The sequence below is a fragment of the Tyto alba genome, unplaced genomic scaffold, assembly GCF_018691265.1.
Source record: "Tyto alba isolate M040663 unplaced genomic scaffold, T.alba_DEE_v4.0 Super-Scaffold_22, whole genome shotgun sequence".
Taxonomy (NCBI): Eukaryota; Metazoa; Chordata; class Aves; order Strigiformes; family Tytonidae; genus Tyto; species Tyto alba.
Genome location: NW_024881296.1, coordinates 13,204,756 through 13,229,477, shown reverse-complemented (window position 1 = coordinate 13,229,477; position 24,722 = coordinate 13,204,756). Strand labels below are relative to the sequence as shown.

Here is a 24,722-nt window from a genome sequence, read left to right as displayed (position 1 = left end):
ACTGTGTAGGAGTGCTTTAATTTGACTTATTTGTTTAGGAGGACAGAGATGAAATGATGTCCTCTAAAAAGAGTAGATTATTTTAAGCTCCTGTGTACAGCATGGCTTTTGTAATGAGGGTGCCCCAAGCCCTGGCACGCGTGTTCGCAGGCAGCTCGGGCTGCACTTGGTGGGAATGCCGCCCAGGGACGGCGGGGCGCCACTTCCAGTCTGCCCTGAGAGCAGCAGGTGGTGGTCCACTCCAACAGCAGCCTTTTCAAACCAAGGCACATCGTTTTGGCTGTTGGCTCTTGGTAGTTTTTGAATGACTGTGTCACAAGCTCTGTCTTCGCCAAGCTTAAAACCAGAGGACTACCTTTGATGGGATTATGTGGAAGCGTGAGTTTCAGTGATTACAGTTAGGTAAAATGCTTGCTACAAAAGGAAAGTCTTGCTACAACGGGGTTCACTTCCTTTCCCTGCCAGCCTATTTGGCTGTGTTCAGGATTTACTTCTAAATGTATAAAGAACTAATCAACACAGCACGTATGTTCTCTGTTCTCAACATCTTTTGCTCAAAAAGAGGGGAGCAAGGGCTTTGATTTTATAATAAAATCACCGTGGCTCGTGTTAACTCTCCTGTCCCCAAAAAAGCCATAGACCATATTTTTACGAATGTCCCCTTTACAAGGTATGTAATTCCTACTTAGAATATTTCATCTGCCTTTAAAGTTCACGAGTCATGTAATTAAGGTTTTTGTTTTGTTCTGCAAAAGGCCTACAAAGCTATGCTTCCTAATCAGGATACAGTTTATTGTTAAAATGCAAATACAAATATGAAATTCTGCATAAAGCAATATTTACACCTTCTTTTCTACCATATTCTCAACTGTAGCTCAAAAATATTTAATGCAAACATCACCACATTTTATTTTTCTTATTTTCAGCCATAAAAATGCCATAACTGTAAGACAGACTGTCACGTAAAACTAGGGTCTGTCTTGCTACAACTAAAATCTCATTGAATTAAAACAACTGTAAATGTATTTTTCTACTGTACCTTTCATTTCAAAAGATTTCAAAGCAACGTACAAACTGATTCAATTAGATCCATGTCCCATTAATTAAACATCCAAGGAGAGGAACTTAGCTGCCATGCAAGACGAAGTTTTTCATCCCAGTCTTTAGGAGGCAGGAGGAATTTAAAAAGGCAGAATACATTATGTAAATTGGAAGTTAACGAGGGAACTGCGGTTAATACAGCTGACCACAAGTCAAGCCTCTGCTTGACTTGAACCCCAGGAGGAGAAATGTAGGCTTGCACAAGGTTGCCCTGCAAACAGCTCTGTGTTACATAAAAGAGCTGCATAAAGGACCCTACTGAAACTTCAAACATTTTCTTAATACTAAGTTAGAGAATTAACAAGAGATGCTATTGGAACATCTGTGTAACTGAACTTACTCAGCCTTGCTGGCCTTCACAAAAGCTTTTGACCAGAGCTTTTATAATTAATGTACAGGAACTGAAAATGGCAAACAGGTACGTGGTGGCATTTTGACCAACGGTCAAAAAGGAAAGCAGCAATGACTGTTGGTCAATTTAAACTCTGTTAAATATTTTAGTTTTTCTCTTTTTACCACTGTTAATACAAAGTGATTCTGCTTCACAGGAAAGTTTTAAAATTTTTTGGATAAAGTTTAATATCCTGTCTGCAAAATAAGAAAAAATAAGCTCTAATGAAACCAACTGTCTCTTCCCTGCTTGTTTGAAAGAGCATTTGCTAAGAAAATATTTATTTTAAAATATCTTACATTATACATGTTTTTGCCAAATATGAAGTTGTGGCAGTTGGGGTCCGGCGACCGGAAGATACCGCGTTGTAGGGAAAGGTAGAGCCTCCCTCCCTATAACCAAGAGACATGGACCCTTAATGTAAGCAGGCGGAAGTGACGAAATAGACTTAGACTATATAAGGCAATGTAACCTAACAATAAACGCCATTTACCTCCACCATATTGGTGTATGTGTGCTGATGGACCACGCAACCTGGGATTGGTTGCCGTGCCGTTCCTGAACCGGGCCACCGCGCGCCTTAGAGAAAGGCAACATGAAGTATGTACATATTTATAAACATTTTAGACAAAACTATGAAAATAAGGTCCTGAGGTACTTCAAGCTCTCAGAGAAAACAGGTAAACTTGACTATTGGAATAATTCATAGCATACAGAAATTAATTAAACCCCCACAACTGGAGGCACTGAAAACTGGGATCTAGGAAGAAAAGTTCATTGCATGAAGTATTTTGGTCTGAATGCAAAGAACTACGCAAGGAGGAGTTTTGTTTGTGTATTTTTCTGTGGGCTGTATTCCTTATTCAGTTACTTGGCAAAGGCCTACAGTTTTATTTCTAGCAATACAAGATTTTTTTCAAGTGGTAATCCATTAACTGTACGACAAACTGACAAAAAGCAGGACTGCCCTGGGTTAAGCTGTAAGCAGCAGACAAGCCCCTTCGCTAATAAAATACATTAGATACATGAATAATTTGACATTGAAAAGGAGCTAACTTAGCAGATTCAGTATTCGTACCGCAGCATCAAACTCTAACCATTTTTCTGTGGCTATGCTTACCAGGCAAGTACCAGAGCTCCTTTATACAGCAATAAATATCTCAGATACCACGTAAGCATTTCATACTGAAGCACAGTTCTTGCAAACTTAAAACTACAGGACCCAAGCCATACAAGAGAACACAGGATCTCAACAAGGCATTGTCTGCAGAACTAGTAGGTAGGTGGAGACTTCATTTCTGCAGTCAAATCAGCTGCTAGTCAGTACATACTCAGTACTTTTTAAAAGTCGTGGTGTACAAATAGTGCCAACCAAAAGCTACTACCTTTTGTAGAGAGATGTAGAAAGTCTCACTATCTTTGCTTTCTGAAAGAAATTTCAATTTATAATTTCTGAACAAGGAAAAACATTAAGATTTTACTCATTTCCCACTCAGATAAAAAGCTTATGATATAAACTTTTATTTCATATAGCAAGATGCAACTTACATTATTGAGGTTACAATTTGTTTGACTGCTGGTGTGTCATTTCATTCTCACAGAAATGACAGCAAAGAGATTCAAGAAGAGGTTATACACTTCTGATATCTGTTGCTGCCAACTGCTGACTGTGCTTCAAAGCTCTTTGTTAGCTGCATGGATCTAGTTCCTATAAAATGACAGTGATTTCCCATCATTTGCACTTTGTCGTGCAGTTTGTACTAGTGAAGAAATACCCAGTACTAGGGACTGTACAATATGTAACGTACTATTTCAGTTTTGCAATTATTTAAAGCCAGAATCAGAATTCAGTGGATTTTCAGTCTTGTAATTAGTCTTCGTAAATGGTAGTCAAAAGCAAGTGGCATAAAGGATCTAAATTAGAGCACTACATACGATGATTCTTTGATCTCTACATGGAGTCAAACAAAACTTCCTAACTATAACTTACCCTTCCCCATTTCCAATAAAGCAATACTACACCTCCATTGAAGAATATTAATGAACTTTTGTCCTACCATATGACTTTTGTACCTAGGTTATTTAAAAATGATCTTTATTTCTGCTTTCCATTCTTACATATTGGTGGCAATTTTGTTAATACTCACTCCATGACAAGTTTTATCACAGTCGTATTGTTTTATGTTTTGTTTTTTTTTTTTTTTCCTGTCACACTGGTACATTTCATGTAACTCATTTCATTCACATGCCCACCAATGCATTTTCTAGGTACTTCTTACACAATTACTGTATGAAAACTTTGTTATTAGATAGCAGCAGCCCAAACAATGCAACTTCAAAGGCTTCAGGAGGACAAGAAAATAAGAAATGCTACGGCTGGGTGCAAAGATCAGTCTGCTTGTCAAAACATCAGTGGAATCATATTTTTAGCACTGAAACAAAATCAGTGAAAGCAAGTTAACAGTGGTGCTTTCTCAGGGGTGCCAGCCTCTCTCAATTCGGGGTGTCTTCCCTGGAAGCTGTGGGTGCTCACCACTTCTGAAAAGCAACCACTGGAATAATGGTAGGGTAATGGTAGGTGGTAAGATTAACTGGAAAAAACAAAATATATGTGTATAATCAAACAATACAAGTTGCTGTGCTGTCTTTAACTCACCATGCTGCATCTAGAAATTTCAGGTGTTGCAAAACAGCCCCAGATGCTGCATATTACAGATTTTAGTTGTATTGAGATTAATCCTTCTTCTCTTCTCCCTGATTTAAGCCCCCTGCCTCACACACAACTCAGGCCTCTTGCTAAGAATGACTTAAGACGACTCCCACCAGTGCCAGCCAACATGATGCCTTATATGGCCAGAAAAAGTACTATGGAAGGACTCTTCAGAGACTCAACTGGCCATCCTATCATCGGGATAGCAAACTAGAAATGAAATTAGATTCCCTGTAAAGCACCATCATCAGTCACTGGGCCAATCAATCCAAGCATAATTTTGCTAACGCTATCAATATGCTGCTTCCTATCCCATCCTCTAAAATGCACATGGCACAAAGAGCAATTTAAAAATAGTTGCTATAGGATTAATTTAGGATTTTTGTACATGAAACAGAATGATTCTCTCCTGTAGTTTAAAATGCTGAACTTTCAGTGGGCTCGAAAGAAATCTAATCCTAAGGGATGATATTTAAATTACTCTTATGTTATACATGTATATAGGCTGAGCCAGACTCTCAACAAAAAGCTCTTTTTCAAAACCATCCTCTAAGTGAACACATGCCAGTGGCTCTAGTGCAAAAGTTTGATTGCATGTATGAACATGTATGTGGGTTCCACATCTGTGTGTTGTTAAGAGCTTGTGTACAGCTTCATGCACATGGCCCTCAGTCCTGGTATGTGGTATGGTTTCTGACATCCCACAAAAAAACAAGCTGTTTTAAGGACAGGTCAGGATGAATGATCTTAGAAAGGAAGTAAGAAGCAATTTAGGTAGGGAGAAAAACCAAAATGCTCTGTCTCCAGCTCTGGAGATTTTGCCAAACATGTAATAACACCAGCATGGATCTCCAGCATTTAGTCCCCTGCTCGGCTGCTGTCCTTGAGTGATTGTGGGTTCTTGGTCTCCGTGCATCAGCTCTTGATCTACAGAGAAGTACTGTTACTTTACTGCCATGGCATGTTGTATTATTACATGCATTAAGAATAGAGATGAGCTAAGATACCTTTTTACAAGTCTTCCCCCTCCAGCATCTGGAATCACATCATTTTACAATAATCTCATTTTTTCATTTAAAGAAAAAGCTTTTAAGGTCTCATGGTTGCAAATGTACCAAAACCAGAAGACAAATAAAGTGAAGTTTATTAAACCTTCTCCAAAAAGGTCCCAAGCAGTAAATCTATATTTTCAGAAGAACAATTTATCTTATGAAGCACTCATCCTTCTTGTGGCCTATCAGCAGTGCTTCAGAAAGGTGGGTTCACACTTAGAAGTTCTTTCTTAGTTGAACAACAAAACTGCCTAAACTTGGCAAAATTAGAAGCCCATACATTCATATACAGACTTTATGACATATGTAGTTCTCACCTACACTGAATAGGCACAGAAAAGCAAATTTTATTCTATGAGTAGAAACGAACCACGTCATAGGTATTACGCAGACCTCTGATATGAATTGTTATTCAACAGGAATTGTCAGGCCATGTCCTAACAGTGTGTGTCAGAATAAAAAAAAAAAAAGGTGGTCATACTCATATGTAAAAATCAGTCCAAGTTTTAGAAACACAGAGCACTGCTGGTCAAGGAGGCTGCAAACAGGCAAAAAGAAACTTTTTTCTGAATTAGAACAATTAAACAAGTATAGATTTCTTTCCAGATTAAAAAGACCGATATCCGAAGTAATATTTAACATATTTTGGAGTTGGCAATATCTAAAATATTTCAGTTGAAATAAACATAGAAGATTTTAGAGGACTCACAGTATTTACCTCAGCAACCTCTATCCTTCTTGCAAGTTCATCAAGAGAAGAAAAGCTGTCATCTAGTGATAAAGCTTCCAGTGAGTTGTAAGATGCTTGTTCAGGTGAAATATCTGGAAGAGTCTCAAAGTCCTCTTGGTTTGCTAAGTTTGCAAATGATTCTTCAGTGTCTATTATGTTACCATTTAGAAATCTGAGAAATAAATCTTCTTGTTCTTCATTATTTACCTTCTCCTCCTGTCCTGCTGTTCTCTGTATTTCCTTGCATACCTGTGAACAGGCAGTACTCTCATGCTCAGATACTTTATTACACCCGGAGCATACATTTGATGCAGTTCTGTCCTGTGAAGATTTATCATCATCGTCAGGCTGTTCCTGTTGCTGCTTTAAATCACGCTTTCCAAGCTGGCCACTAGCAACTCCTTCTGAAGAGCCAGCTGCATGTCTTGATCTGAGCAGATTTCTATCAGCTTGCACATCTTTATCAGTAGGAACCAAATCTGTAGGCATATAATCAGCATCTGTTAAAACCAAAGCATCTACTATTGGCTCAAGAGGGAGTTTCACTCCAGGCTCCCCAGCTGTGCCTTCTATTTTTTCCGCATCCTCAGAGAGCTGTCTTTCTCTCAGCTGCAAACTGTTATCTTTACCGGCATTCCCAGGCGATAAACAGCCCGAAGGAGGCCTGCCCACTGTCCCCGTGGACTGGGTGTGTGGCTCCAGTGTTGATTCAGCACTGCAGTGCTGCTCCTCCATGTGGTCCCTTCCTGCAGCTACCCACAGGCTTGCTGCCTCTGTCTGTCTCTCAGTTTTGTTTACACCGGCAGAACTAGTGCTCAGCTGTTTATCTTCTTTCTTTGGTTCAACGCCAGGACAAGTTTCAGTACCTAAGTGCAACAGGAAAAAGAAGTTCCAGTGTTTTTAAATGATTCAAAGCATCAGCCCAGGGGGGAAAGAGTATACTGTGATTTGATAATGTTGTAACCTAATGCTTAAAATGCACTCCATAAAGGGCAGGTATTTTATGCTCCAGTCAGAATAAAAGTTTTGCTAGTAGTCTGAAAAGCTGACTCCTGATTCAGCAAAGTATTTGCACACATTTTTGCAGGCAAAGCACATGCCTTAGTGCCCTCCTGAAAAGAGTTACTCCCATACTTCAAGCACAATATGTATGTAAGTATCTTTCTGAACATCCACATTTCTTCTAAAGCATATTTTATGTGAGTGCATCTTGGAGGCCTGAAGTTCAGACAAATGCACTTAATTACAGAAAACTGTATTTTGATGCTAGTGTATCTATCACACAGGGAGACATCTGCATTTCCTTTAAAGAAGGTGAAATCATGCTAATTCAATACATTTTAAATTAAATTATTTTAAGTGGATAACTAGCTCCTTTGGCTAACGCTAAATTAAATATTCAATTAGAATATTTTACATAATGGACTGCATAAAAAGATGTTGCTTTTTGGATACATATATTAGCTTACATATTAAAAAATGCAATTGGATGCAGCTTATTTCTATATTCACATTTACAATACAAATGACAACTTATTTTTTTTAATCTGAAATTTCAGAGAGAAACAAAGGGAATTCTGAGAATTCACCTACTATTGGCATGATTTGCTGATGAAGGAGTAGATGGTTAGCCCACGTTCTCAATAAAATTATTAGACATTAGCCATTACAAGAAGCTCAAAGCCAAACCTCCCCCCTTTTAGGCTTATGAAGAGAGAACAGTATTTATAATTAGAATACCAAAGCAAGACAGCTATGACAGAAACTGTCTTTTATTCCATATTTTAATGAAAACTGAGTTATGACTGTTATAGTAGGACTACTGTTACTTTAATAGTAATAGCCTCAATCAACAAATTAATACCTCTAGAAAAAACTCATTCGCATTTTTTGGTCATAGCAAAAGCAGAAAGGCCTTATGAATAGATTAATGAAGAGATCAAACAATGCCCTATTAACTGTATACGTTCTCACAATGACTGAAGATCTCAATGCCAATCTTATTCCTCCTCACCTGTTACAACCTCACTTAAAAATCTGAGCAATCTCCTGAACTTGTTATGTGAAACAGGGTCAGATTCGTTAGCCTTTAAAGAAATGTTTGCATTCATTCATTGTATTGAACAACTTAATAAAGTTCTAAACTATCCCCATTTTAAAGGGTAATGAAATACAATGTAGCACAGAAGAGACAGGCTTGGAAATTGAAAAAGAGAATAACCACCCATCTCAAAATGCAGAAAAAAAAAAAAATCAGAACATTAGCAGATGGAAAGGCGATGGTGAACCTAACTTCTGTAAAACACTGAAAGAAGAGATGGGTATGAGACAGGGACTCTTTGAAAATTAGACACAGATGAGTAGATAGCTCAAGGGATTTGTAACAGGATACTGAGCCCTTCACATATAGGTCACGAGTTCAAACACAGCCTGGATTATTGGTACAAGATTTTGTTACCATCTGTCATTTTTTCCTAGTGGATACAGCCACATTACAACAGGCACCTTTGCTGGCAGCCCAAATTGCAACAAAGATTAAATGGAATTGGAAATTAAATAAAATTCTTTACCACAAAAGGTGGCCATTGAGCTCAGGACTCTGTTCCTAAGAAAGTAATAAATGATCCTAGCATCGTTAGCTAACTACAGATGTACAGGAACTGAGATGTAATGATCATTGTTACATTCCACATCAAATCTTCAGCAGCTTTCGGTATTTTCTTTACACCTTCTTCAAACAACCCATGCCCACTACAGACTCAAGGCAAGTTAAGACAAATACTGGAAGACTTAATTAGAAAAGATGCTTTTTCCTACTAAGTTAAATGAAGACATACCCACCAATGTGGCAATAATTTTTATCTCAATGTCAGAGATACAACAGAAATCCTGAAAAATTTCTAGCAACGAAAGCATTTATGGTAATTTAAGAAATGGGTTTTTCCCCCCCACAGAGTTATTTTAAAATTGACACTTGCTTTGTTCATCACAGAAACCTGTATCCACCACTTTTTTATTCTGTTAACCCAAGACAGCCTAGCACAGAGAATACTGATCTACAGCATTCTACCAGTGAAGAATTCACACTTCTCCATCTTTGTCCCATTTAAAAACAAATACCACATGACCTAAAAGAAAACCGGGTATAAGCAGTTTCTCCCTACCTCGGAAACAGGTCTACATGTATACACTGCAAACTTATGCTAAGGGTTTTATTAAATACATCGTTTCATTAGAAAAGGTTTCATGAAACACACAAATTAAATTATCTTTAGTTAACACTGAGGCAATTAAGGCTTTCAGTCAGAAACTGAAGAAATTAATGGATACAGGATGTATCAAATCTCTTCTTTTAATATACAAACATAACTTTAAAGGCCCAGCTCTTTCTGTTAGTGGAGTCAAAGAAAAAAATCTGTCAAAAAGGGAAGAACCCAGACCATTTACAATCCTTGCTCAGAAGGGCAGAAAACTAATTCAGTGACTCTCCCAGAAATCATGACTAGCCAACTTCTTATAAAGCTGTTTCTTGGTCAGTGTATCCCCAGGAGAGAGGAATTGTGAATTCTCAGGATTAACAACCTACAGAAGCTCAAACTATGTTCCCAAATACCTGCAGTAACTTAATGGAGTAATTTTTGATTTAGATTAGTAAGGAAGTGTGACTTTACTTCAAAGATGCTACCATAGTACAGTGAAGCAATCTCTACAGTGTAATATATATATATCTACATATAAGCTAATACTTCTTATTGATAATTGCTGGATAAATTCTTACTTTGGGCAGTCTTCAAACCACTTGAGAATTTCCTTTTCCCCTCTTACTGTAAGTCAGACCTCTACTACTAGCAGCTAACGGAGTTACAGTCCCTGCAGACTGGCAGATATATTTTTAAGAGAAGAAGAAGTTTACACATTTGCTTCTCACTTTTCATGATGTAGAGAAAAAAACCTCACCCAAAAATCAGAAAACAAGCATTCTAAGTTTTCAGTGAGAAGGTCCATGCATTTAGGCTAATGCTGAACAGGTTAGTTTAAGTATTAGGAAAAACTGTCTAGTTGTTATAGTACAGGATTCTGCTGGGATTCGGGCAAAATCAAGAGCCAGCCCCAAGTGGCCATATGGCACAGTCCTTAGCGGGATCGCTCAGCCACAGCTTGAAGATTTCCTGCGCAGCACTGAGCAGTGTATACACATTCAGAGTTATGGATCATCTTTGTCCAATTTCTGTATTAGCTCACAGCAATGCCTTCCTTACCCCAAAGCTTCTAACTGCAACAAAAACATTCAGCCCCATGCTGCGGAGGCATTGATTCAGTGAGGGGCAGCAGTAGCTAACTGACAATATACTGCCTTACCCAATGAAGATACCTGTCAGAATGAGGAGACGTTGGTTCCTCTAGAATGTGCTAATCTTTTGAAAAGCATCTTTTGCAAATCTTAGGCATGTAAACTTGAGTTAGGCTTGAAATACTCATATCTTTATATTGAAAAAGTATGCAGCACTGCTGGAAAATTCTCAGCGTAACTGCTTTCTATTGGATGACATTGCCTTACTAATTTACAAACATTTCACAGGAACTCAAAGATTTTCATGACATTTTGATGGGAGTTACATTAAGAGAACGGCATGAAAAAATTCACTTGCACCATTAATTACTTCCACATTAATATGTCTACATGTTATACTACAGTATTTAAACACTGACACAAAATGCTCCTTAATTCAGAAGTTTCGAATATTCAGGAATTCTGATCTTCAGAAAGCTTTTGTTCCCACTTGGAGTAAAAACAATGGAAAAATTGTGCCTGTTTTTTTTCCACGGGAATTTCCAAACATCCAAAAATAAAAAGCACTGGGTTCTTTTGATCTGTTTTCTAAGCTGTAGAACAAGTTTGTTTCATGTTTTCAATGTTTTGTGTTTAGTTAGGTTACAAGAACAAAGGCAAAGAAAATGCGGTATAGGGGTCATGGTAAAAGAGGATGAAGATGAGGAGGATCCATACATGTAGAGAACTGTGACTGTATCTTCATTAATTTCTGATTCTCCTGAACATCTGGGCTGGCACACACTTGCAGGATACTTTAGGTAGTAAAGGCATCTCCTGAGGTCACTTCGGCCAACCCTCATCTCGTGAGAAATTCTAGCTGCTTTTGAGGAAAGGTAGTCAGTTTAGGCCAATTTTGGCAATGGGAATGTGGCAGAAAAAGAAACTTTTTGCTCAAGGAGAGGAAAGACAAAGCACAGCCTGGTAGTCTGCCAGTGCCCTTTCCCTCCACTGTCTCCATTTTAACAGTTCGTTAATTTGTGAGTGTTTCATAAGAACCCACTGCTTCTAACAAATTACTCAAACAAAACAGACACTGCCCCAAGGCAGGAGGACAATGAAGCTGACATAAAAGTGTGCACTGAAAAAAATGAACTGAAGTGTGCTTTTCTCTTCAAGACTCCCCCAAAAGCTTCCTAATTTTCTGTGCTGTTACGTAAAAATGTGTCTCAAAATCAGTACATTGCATGTAATCTAAAATAGTTACTAATCCTGTTAACTACACTGAATTGCCACAACTCAGAATATGTCATCTGATTGTTTACCTTATATTTTAAACATACAAATTATGTATCTTATCTCTAGTTTTATGCAATTTTGTAGCTTATGTAGGTTGCTATAAATGCATGCATATTTAAAAGACATTTTTTGATGGAGACTGGAATTATTTTAATTACCATTCTGAATATCAATGACTAATTAAAATAGCATAGTACATCCACTGTGCAGTTGTGAAAAAAATTAAAATTTGCACAAATGGATGAACTGGTGGGAATCTAACAAATGCTGTAGCTTCAAATGAAATAGCTTCATAGTGTTTATAGGAATACGCTGTTACAGTATAACATTTAAACCAAACTTATGCATATGTATATACACACGCACATACCTGATTTAACAGCAGCAGCTTCTCTTTCCTTCAAATTTTCCGATTCCATTAACTGAAGCAAACAACTGCTTTTCCATGTATCTTCTGCAGCTACTAGCTGTAAAATAGGATAGTATTTCCTGTAATTTTTTGAATTAGAACAGGAACACTGTGACTTTTTGAGACATCCAAACTTCAAATAGTTTCTGTACTAAAGTGGAAAGATTGTATCGAATAATATTAAAAATATATTTATTAGCAATCTTTGACAAAGTACAATTCAGAACTCAGTTAAACAGCTGCTTACCTTATTTTTGGATGCCTGTGGCCTGCAGCAATAAAGAAAAAAAAGAATAAATTAAACAACTTAGTAGCAACATTCTTTATAACAAATGTTACAAGCCTTATATACAAATCTTACAAGCCTTTGCTCTGCTCTAATATTAGCATAGAACTTTTCTTACATTGAAACAGTGTCAGCATGCTAGCGTACTTTCAAACACAGATCTGTACCATATGTGAATATCATCAGAAGACCAATTAGTCTAAATATTGCTTCACCTAACTGAGAAAGCATTCAAAAGAAAATTTACTGCAATGTATCAAGTGATCTAAACTCCTGTAAAACTCCTTGCTCAGAAGGAATGCTACAAGCTTTAAAAATCATGTAAGGACTCTGTACCTACTAGTACTAGAAATACTGATCACTATAACAGACATAGAGGAATGGAAAAAAATCCCACAAAACCTATTTCCCTCTCCACAGACTGTCTACAGTGGGACATGTTTCCTGGATACTGTAAGATCCAGCAGCTCCCACCGGTTCCACTGGGATTCACAGGTGAGTCAGCACTGCTAACAGGCAGCATGGACTTTTCAAGATGTGTAGAGATTCACACACAACGTGTTTTATGATGCACAGTCCGTCTCGCAGCCTTTCATACAGCAATGAAGATAAAATGTTGGGCGTTTTTTTTAAAGATACTGAAAAAAAAATAAAAGTAGGAGAGACAAGAGGAAAAAGTACTGATGTTCTTATTCCCTAACAACAACTTTTTAAAGTTGCATTGACATTTAAATTTTACCATTTAAACTTCAAATAAGGGACACTCAAAACTATCTTTAAAGAACAAACATGTCCAGTGTGTAGCTGTACACCCCAAGTATCAAAAAAAGTTACATTACTTTCAATTACAAAGCAAAATGTTCACATTTTCCAAGACCTGCATGTTATTCATTAAAATTAAAGTATAATTTTAATTACTAAATACATCAAGATTAAAGCTTAAGAAAAAACAAACCAAAACAAACCAAAACAAAACAAAACAATAAAAGCAAATTGGCTTTTGCCTAGAGAGTTTGGAAGGATAGTAATACAGAGAACTAATCAAGGCAAATGAACACAAGCCTTCATTTTTATCAAATTGCAGGGTTTCTCAGAACTGGGAATGATGTTGCACAACATGAAATTTTGTATTTTGAAGTGAGGCTGCAATGAAGAATTAGAAGGCGAAAGCAGAGTTATTCTCAACAAGGTGACAAACGAGGTGACCGTAGGGAGGTACTGCTAGTTGCAGCATATAAATCGCAGTAAATTTGAATCTTAATCCTGTGGTCTTGCAAGGGCATATGCAAGGCAGTGCGGGCTGAGGAACCCTGCAGGCACTCAGAGTGCAATCTCTCAGTAGCAGCAGGCTGTGGGTGTAAACAGGCAGCTGTGGTGCTAGAGCTGCCTCCTCCTCCCGTGGAAGCACAGGAGAACGCTTTCCAGGGGCTCCCTCCCAAACACATTCAGACTAGAAATAAACAATCTCTGCCTGGGTTCTGGCAGTCAGCCTGGGTGTTTTCAAACTTATGTATGGTCAACCCAGAAGAAAAAAAATGTGGAAGCCAAATCATACTACCCGTGAACAACAGGAGCATTTTGGCTTTTGTTACATCTAAACTGACTATGCCAATGCAAATGTATTTGAACAAGTTCTCTCTCCCCATCTGACTGAGAGCATCTCCCCCATCACGGGTTGGTCTTTTTACAGCCTTTGAATGTGGTGAGTTTCCTTAGTATCATTGACAGATAATTTTTCAGTGGCAGCCAGTCTAATTTTTCCATTTGCCCCTTAAACTCAGTGTGTAGTAGGTAGGACATTCACCCATGAAATAACAGATCTTCTCCTTCCTGATGGTTACAGTCCCCGTGTATGTCACTACCTAGAAGAGCACCACAGGCACCGTCCGAAAGTCTGTGATACTGTGACCTACTGACTCAGCAGGCTGATGAATCAGGCTAAGCAGGTACGAACTAAGATTGCACAACTTTTCAGGATACTGCCACTCTGGAGAACCACAGAATCATTGCTTCGTAAATGGGCATGCAGCTTATATGAAATCAACAGAAGATAACAAGAAGGACTTAAAGCATTAGAGAATTGTCCTACATTGTGGAAAATTTGGGAATAAAATCATAGAGGGTAGATGTGAGTGCTGGAGTCTTGAGATGCTGGGCAATTGCATTTAAAAATGATGGTTAAGGCAGTATTAGCCACAAGAACCATCACCAGTTCTACAGTCTTCCTCTTCCTGAATTAACACTACTCGGTTTTTACTTTGGCTGAAAATACTAAAACTCAAAACTCTATTTCTGGCAAACGAATGATTTGCTGAAAACAGTTCAGATCTAGTCCCTGTACATTCCTCAAACCATTATTAAGACACTGTGAAAACTGATGGTAACGGAAACATTTTAGCTACATGTCAAAAGGAACCACCGCTCTATAACCAAATTCACTGAAGTCAGTGGGATGCCACTTTTATTTTGACACTGACTATTTTAAAACACCTATGCTGGCAAGTAGAAAACAGCTGTGCTAACATATTAGTACTGGAAAAATAATAACATTTTCTTATACTTACTGTTGATGTGAAGAGCAAACCCTGGTAAGCTTTTCCAGCTCTTCACCACTCAGTTCTTTAGCTGAATTCCTCAGTGTTGTAACTGGACTAGGAACTGCTGTTTTCCATTTTCTTTCTAAATTAAATCAAAATAATTTTTACCCAAAGTATTATAAAAGTAGAATTTGTTTAACATAAAACATATATGTGAATTTAATTAATGGAGAAATATTGACAACTTTTCTGTGTATGCTCTACAATCTTGTTTCAGACTACACAAAAAAGCACATTTTTTCAGAACACACTTTATTTTCATCACATCATATTCACTAAGCCTAAACCAAAAATAAGCTCAAAACCAACTGTGATCAATCAAAGTCTCAACTAATGGAATAAAGAATGACAAACTATTTGCACCTTTTTCATGACATGTGTGAGAAGAAATCCCAAGCAGGAATACTTTTCTTGTAACAAGCTCAGAGAAATTCTAATATAAATGCTGCTTTTGCTATTTAACATTTTTAAGCTGGCAAAATGTATCCTCTGTTATTTAGAAATACAAAACAAATTAACAATTTGTTCTGCCATATTAGTTTAGCCTGTACTCACCCCACTGCTCCTGTATGGAAGAAAGATTTGCAAGCAGCTGCTCATGATACAGTCGTTCGAGCTGAATGAACTTCATTGCCTTCTCATCTGAATGGAAGGTTAAAGAAAAATGCATATATATATGGACATGTCATGATTTATTTATATTTGGCACCATATTTGAAAGGGCAATCATTATGTACCTGAACTTTGACATAAGTGAATCAAAATGAATAACGGTTAGCATCCAGATTTCTGTGCAAGGAAGAAAACAGTAACAGACATGAAAACAGCAAGTAAGAAGTAAAATAAGTTGAGAAAAGTGCCAAAAATGAGAATCCCATTATCTTCAGCAGTTACCTCTTCCCACATGCTTTAAGTCCAACAAAAATTTTTCTAGAAAAGAAATGAGCAAAATGTTATTGTGCTGACAGCTCTTATCAGAAAATGAAATCTCTGGGAAATGAAAAGAAAGGAAAAAAAAAAAAAAAAGGCAAACTCACCCACAAATACCAGCAAGTATCTCTCAAGAAATACAATTATATGCCAATAACCATAACTAACTGAATATATGGCTCCTTTCTACTCACCAGCTAGAGACAGTATCTAAAAATTTCTCCAACGCATACTTGCAAAAAATACCCTCCCTCTTTTTCAATCACTGTATACAACACTGTTGGACAGCTGAGTTCACCTTTTGTCTTCTTCCTGGAGATTCTGCTTACTTTCCTTCTAGATGAAGAACTCTTCCCCCACCCTTAGGGTTATCAATACATTCACAAAGGTATACTGATAGTTATATATTTTGTAATAGTCAGGATAATTCTAGTTCCATCACGCCCCAGTTGTTAGCTGTTTTGTTTCAGGCCATGTTTTGCCAGCTGTTTGAAATGTAATTCTACAGCACAATGAGGATAGAAGCACAGTGAATGAGGTTCTTAATAATATAGAAAAAAATATTCCCATTATTCATGCTAATTAAAATACTGGAGTAATTATTAAAAACCATAACCAGTACTTATTACTCTTGTTAGCCTCATGCAACATATACACACCATGGCTTGTTTATAAACAACAATATTAATGGAAAGAATATTCCCTGCCTTCAAGAAACCTGTTATTAGAAACAGAATTATAGATCCGAGAGATAGCCTTAGAGGATCACAGCAACACCCTGAATTATTGTTAATATGAAGTTCTACACTGGATGAATTAAAATGCTTGCCATGGATAATTAATACAGTGCAACATGATCAAGTAAGTTCTTTATTAACCTCAGGAAACTGATGGTTGCAAGTACAGATGAGATATCCTTCATAAATATGTATTATATAGTGGTGTTGAATTCCACACATCAGGTGTACATTGCATCAAAAATGTTTCCTTTGATCAGCTTTAAATACAGTGCCCTTCCAGTAAAGCAACTTCTATAAAAAACAAATGGTCTTTCTATCATACGGTTGAATGCATTTTAAATTTACTGTAAATTCCCTTTCAGAGCCATAATTTACTACAGAATTTTTAATTTGTGCTGTGTGTTTTGGATTTTCTGGTGGATGCTTTTGAATTAGGATGACCAAGACAGAAGTACAATCTTCTAAGACTGTGATGGGTATTTTATTTTATATACTGCAAATGTTATTTCTTTCATTCTGTGCTACAGGCTAATAATATTTGACTGGGTTTCAAGGATACCTTTCCAGGCTTCTTACGCTTTGTTATTTAACCATTACAACTGCCTATTTGCTGTTTCTTGTTTGTAACAAATCACATAATAATCTGTATGCACAGATTCTGTAATTTATGACACATCTTAGAGAATCACATATACATTAAGGGCTTACCAATCTTGCCTCTTTTTATAGTCTGATCGTTTTCCCTAAAAAGCAAACAGGAAAACCCAGTCTACATTTTCTAAAAATATAATTTCACTTTAAGGTTTAATGCGATTAGTCTCTCCCACAATTACTGAAATACATCAGAATAATTAGCAGCAGTTCAACGATGATAACTTTTTGACCAAACTTATTTGTATTATCCAGGAACAAATAAAAATAAACCAAACCATTGAGCTAGCTGTTCCCAGAAGCAATTACCCATATTTTCGTACAACGGTTTCTCAAACTACTTTGATAGGACTTTGACTAATTAGCATTTGCCAAACAACATGTTGCTATTGTTTGCAGGTTGCTGAACTCCCTTAGCTCAGTGTGTTTGGTATTTTTATTCTAATCTAGACACTTGCAGCACATATTCTAATCAACTATTGTGCTAATGTTATTTTTACTATAACAGTGCCCTATTTGATATAATAGAATACATACCCTATCTAGATTGGACATATTCCCAGTTACTAATACTTAAAACAGAATTTATCCTATAAAAACAGAAGTTATTTGAAAATATTTTCTTACTTCCTTGTTTGTGCACAACTACTCATGATTGTATCAGTACAGCTTTTGGAAGTGGACTTATTACTTAACTCATATTCCAGCTGTCTGATTAAGGACTTGCTAACATACTGTGTATTCACTCATGGGTAAAATACGGCTGTTTACTTCTTTCTAACCCTGACCCACAACCTGTGAGTCAGTGGTAAAGCATTTGTCTTATGATTTATCATGTCAGGTTATTTTAATATCACATAACAATTTCTACAAGTAAAAGGATACATTCCTCCTCTTGAAAATAGGTCTCAGCTATCTGCAAAGGTAAAAAAAGAAAACTTAGATTCTATAATTTTCATGAGAGTGGTAAGGATAGAATATGAATTTTTTATCATAGTTTTAAACATCTGTTTTGCAGATTCATATTTAGTTTGGGTAAAATACAAATGTTCAGACTAAATACATGTATTTGTATTCTACAAAAGATGTTTAAACAGAATACCAAACAACAAAGAAATAATAAGTCCTCTCACACAAGATTTGTCCAAATGTTAGTTGGGTTTTATCTTGTTACAACAAAATATTATTTCAGAAACATTTTTAATGATCATATCAGAAAGTTTTAAAATGACCTACAACAGAAGTACTGTGTTTACTGGTATGAGTTGAAAAGTTTGAATTCTATTACTGACCGTTGTTTCCTCATGCTTGACCAAATTAAGATCATTGCTGAGCTTTCCTGAGCATTACAGTGCAGTGTGTTAAAATGGAGAAATGGAGGTTTCCTGACTGATGAGAAAAGAATAATCTTTGGATAAAGAACACTTTGTCTATCACAGCATCAGAGACATATCAACGACCTTCCTGTTTATATCCTATTTACAATAAATAATTACAACAAATATTTCAAGTACATAGAATTTGAAATATTTACAATATGAATATCTGAAATTCAGGAGATAAACACAGAAGAACTCAAGTTCTTAATTTTTTTTCTGTGTTACTCCTAGTCTACCCACAGATGCCAGACAATACCATTGCAGCAGCCTTCTGCCACTTCCTTTCCTGAAGTTGCTTTGCTGTGTCAAAACCATTTAAAGATCTTCTATGTCATGTGTCAGTTCACTAAGCCTAACATCTTGATATCTGCAGCTCTTCAACAATAGAGCAAGACATGGAGTTAAGCCAGATGGCAGATTTGCACGGTAGTTGTTATGAGATGGAACAAATCTGCAGCTCTTCCTCCTAAGGTTGACATTTCTATAACAGAAGAATTAAAATTGGAATGGTAACAAGACAGCTCTGCCAAAGATGACCATTGGAAAAACCCTAAAAATCACAACAGTTCTTCAAGACTTGTTCTCTTTGATGGATGTTAATAGATATGTCCAAGAAAAGAAATGCCAGGGAGTTGACACAAGAAATAAGCAAGCTTTCCCTGTTGCATTCTGAGCTCAAAGTGCTAAAGAGGTTTAATGTAGAGAGCAAAAATCATTACAAAGCAGTTGCTGAGAACCGGGAAAATCAAATATAAACCAGACTCCATGGAAAATACTCAAACACATAAGTCAATCTCCAGCACTTCTAGCTTAACAAAATGTGTAAGCTGACATTAAATGCTGCTGTAACCCCTGCTCCCTTAGCCAATGGCTAGGAACTGAACAAGGGATCTCTATGACTAAGCATTCAAGGTGTCTAGCTGCAACATCTTAAAAACCAACTTCACCCTGATGGGGTAGTTTTATAATGCCTATCTTTAACAGATCACTGCAAAGAGGCACAGTAAATGTATGCTCACCAAATGTTTATACACTGAGAAGCTGTGCATAAACCAACAACATGGGCACGAAAACATAAGAGAAAATTATGTCCCACTATACCAAGATATTGCTATATCAAAGCTCCGTATTTTACTTGCAGACTGCTGAAACATATTTACTATCCTCTTCCTAGTGATGCTTTTGCTTTCAACCAGCTATTTGAAACCAAAATTACAAGCATGGAAGTGGCAGAACTTCCAGAAGAAAAGTCAAGATGGCAGTTAGAAAAAATATTTTTTTCTGTTAATCAAGTAAAGTATCAGTTTTTTGACTGTTTGTCAGTGTTTTTTTCCTTCCCCCCAGAACTGGCATAAAAGATTATTTCTTAGACTAAAAGGGCAGAGACATCATTGTACTAGAGTCCATACAACCAGCTCAGATAAAGCAAGTATCCAAAGACAGTCAGAAAATGAGCACGTTTCTAATCAGAATCAGAATTTCACTTTGAATCTGAGCTGGTGTGTGTGGAGGTATTATAGAAAAGATAAAACTGGTATGAGGAAAGGAAAAGGTGTAACACTGTATAGAAAAGCTAACGTGATAACCACATTATTCTTCCAATTCCTCCCTGTAGACAAATAATCTGAGATCTGCAACAACAATTTGTGCTTGCTGGAAAACTGGGCAGATTTTCCTAGAAGGCTGAGAAATAATGATGGCTTTGTTCATAAATGCAGTAAAATACTGTGCTGGTTTTGGCTGGGACAGAGTTAATTTTCTTCACAGTAGCTGGTATGGGGCTGTGGTTTGGATTTGTACTGGAAACAGTGTTGATAATACAGGGATGTTTTTGCTATCGCTGAGCAGGGCTTGCACTGAGCCAAGGCCTCTTCTGCTCCTCACACCGCCCCGCCAGCGAGTGGGCCGGGGGTGCACAGGAGGTTGGGAGGGGGCACAGCCAGGACAGCTGACCCCAACTGACCCCAGGGATATCCCATACCGTATGGCATCATGCTCAAGCTGGGGGAAGAAGGAAGAGGGGGACATTTGGAGCGATGCTGTTTGTCCTCCCAAGTAATTGTCACGTGTGATGAACACTAGCAATCTTCCTATTTGTCACTGTCTTGGTTTGGGGAGAAATAGAGTTAATATTCCTTTTCAGGGACTAGAAGAGTGCTGTGTTTTGGATTTAGCTTTGGGTTTGGTATGAGAAGAATGCTGATAGCACACTGATGTTTTCAGCTGCTACTGAGACTTCAAGGACTCTCCAACTCCCCATGTCCTGCCCGTGTGCAAGGGCACAGGGAGCAGGGAGGGAGCACGGCCACAGCACCTGACCCTAACTGGCCAGTGAAATATTCCATATCATGGAACGTCATGCCCACTGTGTAGAGGGGTGGTTGGGAAGGAGCTCTCTCACTTCCGGGATTGCGATTGCGGGATCTTGGTATCTCGGGGTCACTGGCCAGGAACGGGCTGGGTATTGGTCAGCGGGTGGTGAGCAATTATGCTGTACATTGCCTGTTTAGATATTTCTTTTTGTTTTCCCCTATCATCGTCACTGTTCTCGTTTTATTGCCATTATTATTAAACTGTTTCTATCTCAGCCTGCGAGTCTCCCGTCACCCCTCTAATCCCCTGCCCCATTCCCAGCTGGGGACGGGGAAGGGAGGGTGACCAGCTGCGGGGGTTGGTTGCCGACCAGGCTCAAACCACGACAGTCATGCATGGTGTGGCAAGGACCACACTTGCAAAATGTGTCCAGTAATTGCAGGTACCCCGATACCTGAACATCCAGGTTGAAATACCTCATAGCTGGTACTCCAATGACTTCCGTGGGGAGCATACAAACATTCAGTTTCAAAATTTTCAGGGCATATCAATTTAGGCACTTGTAATTTTAAGGGCTTAACAAGTGGGCACTTCTGTAAAAGTCTGAAGATGATCGCTCAAAAAAGACAGCAACCTGATAGAGAACTCTAGATCACAAGTTGCATATTCCTGGCTCAGCCTTATTGCTAACCACTAGAACGTTCTGAGCCCAGTACCTCCAAAGGAGAATTAGCAAGTAATTTCTATGGTTCTTTATTTGCACATTCTGTCTGCTATCCACAGTAGTCTCCTAAGGATTTCTGGAGCTCTGTATCTATGTTTCACATACAAGTACTTCTTAGATTCCGTAATAAATGCAAAACAAATCACACCAGTCCCATTCAAGACAGGAAAAAAAATACATCCTATTTTAATTAGAAGTTAACCCTTAGAACAGCTCCTAATATCCCACAGCCTTTAAATATTTAATACGGGCTTCCCACTAACAATGCGGATTGTTAATACCCCAGAACATCTGACACAGCTCTTTATTTTACACTAAATTTTGTCATACAGAATAAAAGGAGAATGCGATAGAAGAGTATTTGCTAGACTTGGCATCAAAGAAAGTTACTGGCAGGCTGTATTAGCAATCTGAAAAAAAAGACTGAAGATGACAGGTTAATTTGCTGTGAAAGGAAAAAAAAATTCTTAATAGACTCACTTTATATGAAATGCTATCTTTAAAACCCTTTATTTTTTTTTTTTCCCCAGATTAAGAAGTGTGTTATGATCATTGCAAGTTCTGTTAGCTTTCTTTCAAACACTCCATTCAAAACTCTTGATATTTCTTAAAACAATAGAGATGGTGTTTGTTTACGTTTGAACCTGGAAATGCAGATTCTCTTCTCAGTTCTGCCACAGTTCCTGTATGACTTTCAGAAGCTTGCTACTCTTAGGGTTTGGCTTCATCTAAAAAGCAGCAAACAGATTTCACCTCTACCCAGTTTGATGATACTCCATAACGTTTGTGAAACGTTCTCAAGTTTTTGTCCTTTGTTGTTTTCCAGAACAGACCATTGTACCAACAAATAAACGACCACTAAATTCAGCCTGGCTAAAAGTACAAATGGTTAAACCTAATTCTAAGTTTCAAATAAATTAAGGAATAATATCAAATACCTTCACTCAAACACAGATTAAAAAAATAATTTAAAATTCTATGACAAATGTAAATTATCTATAATTTGCAATACTAAAGAGAAACTTCTTTCTCAAATAGAATCATTTATTTATATCAGAGACTAAATGCAGGAGTGTCATCACAATTTAAAAGTTTAAAATATCACAGTCATCCAATTTTCCACAATAAAGATAATGCAACTAAGTCAAATCAGACACTGTACAGTATCTATACATATTTAGCCCATATGAAACACTACAGCCAAACAAAAAGTATTCTAAAAAACTGTTAGTCTGACACAACTAAAGTATAAATTAATACTGCATCAAGTCCTAACATATTAATCTTGCATCACAATCTCCAGAAAGAAAAACATATTGGCCAGTTAGCAAAAAAGACTGCTTTTCAAGTCACACAGTATTTCCTTTGGTCTTGCAGGTGTGGCAACTGTGCTATAAAAAAAGCATACACTGACAAACCTCGAATCTCAGCATTCATGCTAAGCTTTTCTAGCATGAAATTAATGCTGGAAAGAAGTCTGTAACAGTAAAAATAATTCCAGACTTAAAATGTTATTTAGACATTAGCTGTCTTGTACCTATACCTGTGTCTTACAAATCATACTTAAGGTATGCTGAAGAGTAATTTTCCTAAAACTTCTTGCCAAACTAGAATTTAATTATTTGGGGAATTAGAAGAACGATCCTTACAAGTTCCCTTTAACTGCAGAATATACTTTGAAGGCATAACATATATTAGAAGACCTCAGAGGAGCTATTTGCCTTAACCACCTGTTATACATCAAAATACACTGTCCAGATATGAACACTGGCATGTTTAATTAATGGATTTTTTCATAATGAAAAAAGGTCTCAAATAAAAACAAAACTCTGTGCAACATCCCAGAATTACAGGAAGTACCTGATGGAGACACAGGGGCAGTATCTTTGAATCCATCTGCTCAACCTCTTCACGGAGCAAAGAGAAAAGAGACTGCAACGTTTGTTTTTGTTCTTTTTGGTGAAAGTTTTCATTTGCTTCAACAGCACCTTCAGCACGCACAGAATCTGTATCTGTAATAAGAGTATTGTCCTCCTTGATTGCTGTGGTTCCCACTGGAGGGACTCCTTTAAAAAGGAACAAGTACTCAGGTTAGGATTCAAAAAATATGTCAAGCTGCTCTTTCAGGAGATTTCAATACAAAATCTATTAATAAAACCTTAGTATCTTAAATAACATCCCTGCAAGTAAATAAAATACCGGTCTTGTCAAAATTGATTATGATAGGTCTGTCTCAGCGTCAGCTCACCTACCTGAAAAAACACAATAACACACATCAGGTCTTTCTGTACACTTCTAATTGAGACCTGACTTTAACCTGGGGCAAAAACTCCCCACCTAGTCTAAACTGCTCTACACAGTTATTAATAAGAGAACAGGATGACCTAAAATAAAAAGTGTTGTGAATGGTGTTACAGTTTCAGCTTAAAAAAAAAAATCAATACTTTAGATCCAAGTGGACAAACTTCTACGTTAAGACTGAATTATAATGCAGCAGAGGCAGAGGGTTGTTTGCAACACAGTTTTGCTCAAAAAGGGTGAAAAGAATGTAGGTGAGGAGTGTGTGAATGAGGTTCTCGGTTTGTCTCTTCACGCCTGCTGAGGACCTTGCACAGGGGGGGATGTCCCAGGGAACAAAGGAAGGACAGACAATCCGACCTGCTCTTCAGATGGTAACACAGTGGATCCTCGCAGTGATGACAGGATCTTAAAGGACAGAAAGGAGCAGATGATTGGGGATTCCACTGGGGGGGGGACAGATGTCCAGGGGGACTGTCCGGCTGAGTGAAAAGGAAGACACACCCCCGCCCCCAGAGAGCTGGACAGTTTATTTGAGAGTTCAGGGAATGAGCCAGCAGTGGTAATCTACGTTGGTATAAATGAGACAGGGACGTGTGAACTGAATTTAGCCTCCAGACCTTCTTGCTAGGCAGAAAACTAGGTTCTCCGCGGTATATCTCCTGGCAGTCCACTGTTGCCTCTCTCCAGTTTTACAGAAGTTGAAAAAGTCATACATTCAGGTAGAGGACTGGCAACATATATGAAGGATTATGTAAAGCGTAACAGTACAAAAATATTACAGGCAGAACTTCCTGGGTGCAAATCCCACGTTATTGTTAGAAGTGCAGTATTTGTACTAT

At 37.6% G+C, this 24,722-nt stretch overlaps 1 protein-coding gene across 3 annotated transcripts in view; it reads right to left on the bottom strand.

The window, feature by feature from the left end:
• The window catches only part of CNST (consortin, connexin sorting protein), a 53,239-nt gene that overhangs the window by 8,165 nt on the left and 20,352 nt on the right, over positions 1 to 24,722 (bottom strand). For all 3 annotated transcript variants that reach the window (XM_032989333.2, XM_032989341.2, XM_042795640.1), the window contains 7 exons: positions 23,443 to 23,648; positions 18,052 to 18,082; positions 15,401 to 15,487; positions 14,813 to 14,927; positions 12,210 to 12,231; positions 11,924 to 12,020; positions 5,973 to 6,850 (listed from right to left, as the gene is read on the bottom strand). In XM_032989333.2, the coding sequence (XP_032845224.1) occupies positions 5,973 to 6,850; positions 11,924 to 12,020; positions 12,210 to 12,231; positions 14,813 to 14,927; positions 15,401 to 15,487; positions 18,052 to 18,082; positions 23,443 to 23,648 (1,436 nt within the window). The remainder of the gene's footprint in view (positions 1 to 5,972; positions 6,851 to 11,923; positions 12,021 to 12,209; positions 12,232 to 14,812; positions 14,928 to 15,400; positions 15,488 to 18,051; positions 18,083 to 23,442; positions 23,649 to 24,722) is intronic.